At 34.3% G+C, this 9,772-nt stretch overlaps 1 protein-coding gene across 1 annotated transcript; it reads left to right on the forward strand.

Annotated features, from left to right (window-relative positions):
• Positions 1-7,203: 7,203 nt before the first annotated feature.
• Positions 7,204-8,044, forward strand: LOC149891207 (uncharacterized). Its single transcript, XM_090082837.1, has one exon. It carries the CDS (start codon positions 7,204-7,206, stop codon positions 7,984-7,986), a length of 783 nt encoding a protein of 260 aa, XP_089938963.1. The 3' UTR covers positions 7,987-8,044.
• Positions 8,045-9,772: the final 1,728 nt, after the last annotated feature.

Raw genomic sequence — 9,772 nt, forward strand, 5'->3', positions numbered from 1 at the left:
AACGAAAACGTTCCTTTTTCTTCAGGCTGTGCAATGATATAATTTTGTCTTTGCTTAAATCCAGTGTTGCTAACAAGATCTGCTAAAGCTGTTACGTCTCTTTGCCACAGCTGGTTCATACCCTCTGAAATTTGGAACTCTACTGGATATTTTAGGTAACCAATCATGGTGGTAGCATGTCCAGGATCATAAATGGTTTCCACCTCTTGATTCGATAACTGATAAGAAATCTGGCTGAACATGTGCATGATACCGTTGTTGACTAAAGTAATGACATCTGCATCAGCGTATGAAGTTCCATCCGCTTTTAAAAGTCTTCCTTCAACCAAAAGGTATGCTTCAGATGGAAGCGTGAACAAATCTTGCTGTTCAATATTGATTCTTATTTCTCCATCCACGTTTAGATTCTTATTCACTGGTTCGTATTCATGAAACTCAAATCTCTCAATTTCTTCATCAACAATAATCTCTTCTGTAAAATTTAAAACATCGGAATTTGCCATTTTTATATGTCGAAGAAAAAAATTTTTTAGATCCTCATGCAATCAAAAGCCCATTTCCCTTTTTTACCAGGTCTTGTATTCTAATCGCGTTGTTCTTCGACAATCCTGATCCGAGCATAGAATATTCATCTATAACTGGTGCTGCTCTGTTAACAATGCTTGAAATAATTTCTTTGCTTTTAAGACTGAGATCATTCTTTGCAGCTTCATGCGGCTTTGGAGTTCCAGTCTTGGAATACAATTTCTCAATAGTCTTTTTACCTTTATCAATAGCTACATCTCTAGCAGTGGAGATGGCTGTAGAAGCTAGCTCTTTTCCCGCAGATTTTGTAGCCATGATTGCTTCTCTTCCCAGTTCGGTTTTTGCAATTTTATTAGCTAAAGTAGATGCTGCTCTTGAAGCGCTTGAAGATGCTGCTCTTCTCAAGAAATTCTTAAGCGTGTCAATTATACCACTTCCACCTACAATATGCTTCTTAACATATCTATTTCTATAAACGATCATTTTTTATTTCCAAAGATTTTTTTTATTTCATATCGATATACGTCATCATAGCCTTGTACTCGTCTTTATTAATCCTATTTTGTCTCAACAGCTCATCGCAAATGGAAACAGCTACATTTCTCGACTTTTTATTTCCAGCATGCCATGCAGCGATGCTCAAGTTGAGATTTTCCACAAGAGCGTTTGGATTGCTTGGAAGAATAATCACACCATAACCTTTTTTGACTTTGGTTTCACTTTTAAATTTATCCCAAATAGGCTTTATAATCGTGCCGTATTTTTCAGATCTCGAAGCTTTTGGTTTGTTTGGATTTACATCAGATTCAATTGCTTTAGTTTTAATAAGTATATTTTCATAATTTTCAAGATCGTCATCAGTGTACTTGGTTTTATCAGGTTTTGACCTTGAAATTAGTTCCATCATACTTTTCTCCACCAATAATGATATCGTTTTCATCGATGGTTACTTCTTCTTTACCAATATACATTTTTCCATCTTTTGCGTGAATTCCAAACACTCTATCGCCTAATTCTTTTTTCGATGCATATTTCATCAAATAAAAACTTGCAATACCTCCTAAATTCATTCTTTTAATAGATGAAGGCTCGCTTTCTGGATAAGTCAAAGCCAGTGGAGTGTTTTCAACCTCTCTGTATGCAATGCTCTTTAGTTCGTTTTGCATCTTTTCATTGCTTTCAATCAGAGGCTTATAAAGCTTGCTCAAATCAGTCTTAAGATTAGCATCATAAATATTTTCATTCAAACTATCTTGATATATTCTTTTTCTTCTTTCAACAAATTCTCTCACAATTTCATCCCTCTTGTTCGGGTCTGCTATTTTAAAAAAGGACATTTTTTAAAACACAAGAAAAAAACTTAAACGCAGACTTATCTGTGTTTTTAAATTAATTTTTTTAGATTAATTTTTCTTAGATTCTTTGAATCCGTGGAAATCTACGATTTCTTAGATTCGCTTGCGAATCCGTTGAAAAATATTAGTTTTTCTTAAACATATTATTGAACGCTTTTATCGCATCTTCTCTTCCTTTTTGGATCAGCGACTCTTTGGTTATCTCGTCAATGTTGATTTTTGTTTTAGTTCTTATTTCTTTCATCAAGCTCTTAAACTTTTGAAGCTCGTCTAAAATCAATTCATACTCTGAATCGCTCACAACGTTGTCTACTAAAGCCTTTGAAATGTGACTGTTGACGGTGTTCAACTTTGACTCTGCCAACACTTTAATCTTTTCATGCTTCTCCGCTTTTAATGCTAGTTTTTTGTTGACTTGCCCTCCTACAATGGACAAAAACTCCATTCCAATAGCCATACCTTCACACCCAATCGCAACAGGAGCAGCAGCTATGGTGCTCAAAGTTCCAATTCCAACAACTCCAAGCGCAACACCACCTGCTTGCAACGTAGTGTCTACAAAAGAAATGATTCTGAAAGCGCGATGGTACTTTTTGCTCATATGTACTCTCTTTTTCCTCTCGTTGTCCATCTCTTTTTGTATTTCGCTTATTTTCTGAAGACGGTAATTATGTCCTTCATCTGCAGGAGCTGTTGGAAGAACTGGATAAAGTTTAGATTTAGCATCGTTATTGTATTCCATTTTTTATTAGACGAAAAAAAATATTTTTTTTCACTCATTAATGAAATTGACAAAGCATAAACTTTCCCCTTTTTTAATAATGACATCTGACTTGCTGTTATTGTAAATTTCCATGATCACATTATCCACCGACTCTGATAGTATGATGCTGTGACTGAAATAATCCAGTTTTGATTTTAGGCTTTCCCTCAAATTCACTAAAGCTAATCCGCTTTTAAGTTCTATTCCAAACATAAAAGTTATTTTCTGATGACTCAGTTTATTTAATGTGATGTCTTTTTGAGCAAATATTTCATATCTAGTTCCTACTTTTGAGGGAGGATGCTTCAAATACATGTCGAAAAAAAGAAATGATTTATTACACGTCTTTCGATCATAATGAAAAAATTTTTTATTTTGAGTTTCCATTTTTTATTATAAAAAAAAATATTTTTTTATGTATCATTTTATTCTATACATGTACGGAATAAAATGACTATTGTCTACATCCATTAAGTATTACTGTTGCCCTCTTTCAAGTATTTCATATCGTTTTTGTTTTTTAAGAGTTAATTTTTCTTCTAATGTAATTTCAACTACAGATGGCCTCCTTATAATAAGTTTAACTTTAATTTTTCCACCAGGTTCAGTGGGTTCTGTTATAATTATTTCAGACGGAGGTCTTTCAATTCTTCGACGTCGTTCAATAATATCATGTTCTTGGTTTCTTTCTCTCTCATCGCGTATTCTGTTTGCTCTCGTTTCATAATTTTCTCGTCGGTTAAAACTAAATACCTCATTTCGTATATCATCCCTCCATTCATTGTAATATAAATCATCTATAATACTCATCTCCAATTCATTGTAATCTAAATCTTCAGGATTACTCATCGTTAGTTTTATTATAGAAAGAAATTTATTTAACTCAAAATCAAAAATTTTTTTCATCTGTACATTATGCGTAATAATAGACTTGTCCGAGAAGAAGGTAGTAGCTACCAGATTGACCGACTTGAATTTTCAATTCTTCAAAAAGAATTAAAAAAATCTGTTTAAGCAGCAGAAGCGCACACTCTACGTCTATCCTTATGATAACCTTTACGTAATGCTTTAATCTTTAATCTATTTCTTTTCTCCTCCTCCTCATCAATGTATTCTACGCTTTCATCTTCGCTTTCATCATCGATTTCCTCTTCCTCTGCTGAACTATCATTTTCTTCTGAACTATCATCAGACTGCCAAGACGGCCAAGACCGACTAAATATACTAAATAGAGTAGCTTCGTCTAATCTACTAAACATATTAGCTCCGTCTAATCTATTATACCTAGTAGTAGACTGATTAACTTCGAATAATCTATTTCTTTCTTCTTCTTCGCTTAGCTTAGCAAAATATCTGTCTTGAACTCTTATATAAATTTCTTTTATATCATCAGTAAATTCATCTCTTTCTATCAATTCTGTCTCATATTCATCAAGAATGTACATTTCTTCCTGCGTTGGAGGCTCTGTCCTTTCATACATTGCATTCATTCTTTCTATCATCGCACTCTGTCTGTAATTCATTTTTATATCTTAAGATTTTTTATTTAAGTCATTTTCAAATTTTTTTTTCATCTGTACATTAGGCGTAATAATAGACATGTCCGAGAAGAAGGTAAAAGCTTCCAGATTGACCGACTTGAGCATCACCAGAGTTGAGCGTGACAACGAGGCTTCTACCAGCTGCGACAGTAGGCATAGAATCTGCTTCTCCAAAATTTCTGTAAAAAGAAATGGTGGTTGTCGAGCCGATGGATGAAGTGGATTGATACAACAGCCCAGTCGATTTGTTGTTGAATGAAGCCACATTTGCTCCGTTCCACGACGACAAGTAAAAATCTTCTAATCCAGAAGAGGAAAAAATACATGTGCTGTCACCATCGTAACCAGGAAAGTAGGTGTAATTGTTGGTGAATCTGTAAAGATTCGAATGAAAACTTGCCCTGGAATATTCGTGCCAGAGGTGCTGTATAAAGCTAACCATAATCTTCTCAACACACCTGATTTTCCAGAAAACGCAAACACTGGTGAAGTGGTTAACGCTGCTACCGTCTGAGACTTGAATCCCAAACTGGTAAAACTAGAGCTTGGAACGACACTGGTCAAACTTGATTTTTGCAACAGCAAGTCAACATAACTTTTTGTCGCTCCATCTTGTGCGTTTGAAGGATCAAGCACGTTAATTAATTTGTGCGAATTCAAATCCAAATCTGTTGTACCTACAGTTGTTCCACCTGAAGAAATATTATTGTAAGCAACTTTGCTGTCTACATACCCTTTTGTTGCAGCGTCTTTTAAATTGGTAGGATCAGTTACATTAATCAACTTGTGAGAGTTCATGTCGATGATTCCTGTGATCGTACTAGATCCATCTGTTTTAACACACTGACTCGTACTTACATCCACGTAATTTTTTGTAGCAGCGTCGTGAAGATTAGTCGGCTCGTTCAAATTGATCGCCTTGTGAAAATTCAAATCCAAATCTGTAGTTCCCACTACAGTACCACCTGACGCATGCGTATCCACATAATTTTTTGTAGCTGCATCGTGTGCGTTAGTCGGTTCACCCAAGTTGATGATTTTATGAGAGTTGTAATCCAAATCTGCAGTGATGGAGCTGTTTCCATCTGTTCTGATATAGAGGTCACCTGTTACAGCTATTGATGAAGAAGGATCATAAAAATACCTTCCCAATTCAGTTCTACCAAATTTGTCAATCATTTTATATAGTCACAACTTTTTTTTCACCAAAGTGTGTTAACAACACTTTGAAAGTCATCCCCTTCCTGTAATTTTTTCAAGACGTAAAGACACAAGGGCCACAATAAGAAGTGTTACCAAATTGCACTCTTTCACTGTTATAATAAACCGGGCTTTTCAAGTATTTAGTCAATTCAACAAGAGGAGGCTGAGCATAAGAGTCAAAGCTGTATTTTTTATCTCTGTCTTTATACCAACAGACCCAATGAAATCCATCTGTGCTAGAATCTCCCGTGTTGACAATACCACATTCTTTTTTTCTTGTCTTTTCTGGCAATTCATCTCTAACAAACACACCTCTAAAGTTTTTAATTTTAAGCTTTTTCACAGCATCTATTAATTGAAAGTTGGTCAGAGGTTTGTTCGGTAGTACAATTCCTTCAACGTTGATCATTTTAAAATTTAGAAAAATTTTAAAATTTAGAGTTTACATTTCCTCATCTTCCGATTCTTTCACCTCTAAATCCAAGTCTTCCATCATACTGATATGAGAAAAAGTTACATTTTTCACGATGACTGCTTCTACCAGTTTAACTTGAATAGACATAATAGAAGCACCTATATACACTCCCTCAATTCTAAGTCCTCCAATGACATAACATTTTTGATTGAGGAAATTATGTCCAGAAGAGCATACTAAATTTCTATTATGACGTTCTCCTTTGATACCATTTTTTATATCAATATCTGTTTTCTTTCTATAAAATACAGAAGTAATGAGTATTTCATCATTCTCATATTTATTTATAAGCATTTTAGCATAAAACACTGGCGCTGCTTCAGGATGATCAGGCTTATATTTTAAAATACTCAATTCGTCTGAATTAATTTGCTTTTTTCTTCCTCCCTTTTTAAGTTTGGCTGACAATTTATCCACTTCACCTCTAATGAACAAAGTAATCTTTTCCATTGTGCTAATAAACTTTTCTTCTGTCTTTCCCTTTTTAGCATCATAGCAAACGAAGGACATGGAATAGCCAGTCAATTTTTGTGTTGCTGGATCTTTATTCTCGCATACACCATACGAAAATAATATAGGTGTCCGTAATACAAGTGGACCATCTCCAGTTGAATAAGAATATTTTATCGGTAATTTTTGATAGGCTACTGGTTTGGTTGCTGTGTAAATTTCTCCAACTGATAATTTACTCTCATCAAAACTTTCAATTGTAATAAAACTCATCTCTTTTCTATATACAAGATTTTTATTTAACTCAAAATCAAAAATTTTTTTCACTGTATTTTAGATTTGCGGAAATTCTTTCTAACACCTAGTCCGAATTTGGCTTTAGCTTTGATGATGGGTTCAATGATTTTTCGCTCGCTTATTTCTCTCTGAGTAGGATTTTGTATAGAATCCATTTCTTCAAGCATCATTCGATCTGCTAAATTTCTGTTTTGCTTGTCGTTAAAATACTTGTAAGCTAAATCGTGATGATATGCAGCATTGTCTACTCGGTCTACCGGTTTGCTCCAATCTTGATACATGTCCGTGGAAGTGAGTCTTTTGTCTAAATTGGTACCAGGTCCAGCAAAGTTCATACCTGGAACGTGCATTTCTCCAGGAAACTTTGCCCATGGAAGCTTTATTTTGTTTGAGAGTTTGTTGATCGATTCCACCAAGTCTCCTCCGCTAAGCGCATGCGCAGAAACAAACTTGCATTTAGTCGTTCCGCAGATGACGCAAGTTCCTTTAAGCATATTTCTATTGCTTTTGCTTATAGCATGGTGTAAGTTGTTCGTTTCTGTTATTCTTTTACATTTAACGCAATACATTTTTTTATATTCAACATAATAAAAAATGGAAGTGATTGATTTGTCATGGAATGTAAATAAAAGCAAAAGAAAAAACAATAAACTTTTGCCTAGAAGTATACGTGGAATCATTATTGGGAAATCAGGATGTGGTAAAACGACGTTGTTACTCAATTTACTTTTAAGACCTGGATGGTTGGATTATAATCATTTGCAAGTCTTTGGAAAATCTCTTTTTCAGCCAGAGTATAAAATATTAAAAAACTCGTTCGAGAAGAAATTACCTAAAGAGGTTATTCTTGACTTGTTTAACATTCAAAGCAAAATTGAACAATTAAACGTAAGTCCTGAATGTGTTATTGACGAAATTTCAAAAAAATGGAATAACACAGAGGATGTGGAATGTCAATTTTTCGAAACTGCTGACGATGTGCCTGAACCTGAAGATCTTGATTCATCCAAAAACAATTTAATGATCTTTGACGATTTGCAATTGACCAAACAAAACAAATGTGAAAAATACTATATCCGAGGAAGACATTCTAACGTTGACTGCTTTTACCTCGCTCAAAACTATTTTATGCTACCTAGACAAACCATACGAGAAAACGCTAATTTCATTTGCTTGTTTCCTCAAGACTCGAAAAACATTAACCACATTTACCAAGATCATGTATCAAGCGATATGAAAATAGAAGAGTTTAAAAAGTTTTGTAAATATTGTTGGTCTCAACCTCACGGATTTGCCGTCATTGATTTATCCTCGAAAAAGGATTGTGGAAAATATCGAAGCGGATTTGACAATTTTTATTTTCCCAACTCTATATAAAAAGATGAGCGGATTTTATCTCCTTGCAAAAGCAAAAAAAGAAACTCCAACCGTAAGAAACAGCGTCATCCAAACCGAGTTTGACAACCCCATTGAATTTGAACCTAATAAAAAGTATGAAATGGCTCTTGTTGGCTTTGACACTGTTCACAGTTACACCAACATCAATTCGACAAATAATGTTTTCAGATACAGTCCCAACGCCGGTTCAAACAGCTACACCATTTACATCGAAGAAGGAGCGTATGAAATTAGCGAGATTAATGATTATCTTCAGAATGAAATGAAAAAACAAGTAAGAAACTTGTATAGAGCAGATGGTGTTGTTATCGGTGCAAACCTAACCACTTTAAGATCTACGCTGAAATTTGGAAAGCCTGGATCTACAACAAAATATTGGGTAGATTTCAACGTGAATAACAGTTTAGCCACTGTTCTCGGATTTAATAAAGCAGAATATACTTATGTAGAGAAAAAAGAAGATCCAACAGATCCAAATAAAGTCACAAGTTATATTGATTATTACGAGTCTGAAGCACTTTCGAGAATAGACGATGTAACCATCATCAGAATCACAAACGATGTTATTGGATCATCTTATGATAACGGAAAAAGAACATCTGACATTTACTCTTTTCATCCTGACTCTCCTCCAGGTTACAAAATTAGCGAAAAACCTTTTCACTTGATATACTTACCTATCATGGTGGGTAGAATTTCAAGAATGGAAACAAGAATTGTAGATCAAAACGGTAACTTGATCGACTTTAGAGGCGAAGACATTATCCTTAGATTTCACGTTAGAGAAAGAATAACCTCTGTGCTTCAAGACCTTTTTACGAGCAGCGCAGTTCAACGATAATTTTTTTCTTTTATTTAAAAAATGAGTTACCAAAAAGTAAAAATAAACATTTCACAAAGTCAATCTGACAAAATAAAAAAAGCCATTCAAGAAAAGACTGATGTCAATATAAGACTATCCCATTCAGATCTAGAAGGTGAACATATTCTCGCTATCACTAATGCGCAATTGAACAAAATTAGAAAAGCGTATGAAGCTGGAAAAGGGGTTACTCTTAAATTGAGCAAAAAACAATTATCATACAACTCAACCATTGAAGGCGGATTCATCGGAGCTCTTTTACCGTTATTAGGTATGATAGGCAGCACTCTTGCTACAAAAGTAGTTCCTGCTCTAGCCACTGGATTGTTAGCAGGTGTAGGCTCTTCTGCTGGCTCTGCTATGGTTGATAAAATTGCTGGAAGAGGAATCGTTTACTTGAAAAAGAATGGAAATGGAATGAAAATGACTGCTGCAGGATCAGGAATCTTTTTAAGACCTTGGGTGAAACCTACTATTGGTGAAGGACTCTTTGTTAAAAATGGAAAAGGATATCAATCTATTGGAGCTGAATTATTACTCGGTCCAAACTCACCTTTCTCAAGCATTCCCTTTTTAAATTTAATTTTGTAAATTATACAAAGAAAAAAAACTTTTTAAAATGACATAAATAAATTTTTTCTTGTTATAAAAAAAATGCCATTCTCCTTTAAAATTTTTAACAAAGAAACAAACAGATATGATACACATATATTCAAACGTTATGAGAATTATCTCAGAACACGTATACTTCTAGATAAAGATTTCGAAAACAGCATTCTAACAAATCATTATGATAATGATACCACTATACCTAGTGAAGAAACACCATATTCAATTACAGAGTTTGATACAAAATTAGAAAGAAACGTTACACGCGTCTATCCCAGCTATAATCATTATCTC

Source organism: Hydra viridissima, unplaced genomic scaffold (assembly GCF_058129835.1).
Source record: "Hydra viridissima isolate aposymbiotic clone 2 unplaced genomic scaffold, HvirCarnegie_v1 scaffold_3, whole genome shotgun sequence".
NCBI lineage: Eukaryota > Metazoa > Cnidaria > Hydrozoa > Anthoathecata > Hydridae > Hydra > Hydra viridissima.

Coding starts and splice junctions, on each gene's coding strand:
- LOC149891207 (XM_090082837.1), top strand. CDS start 7,204: ATGGAAGTGATTGATTTGTCATGGAATGTAAATAAAAGCAAAAGAAAA.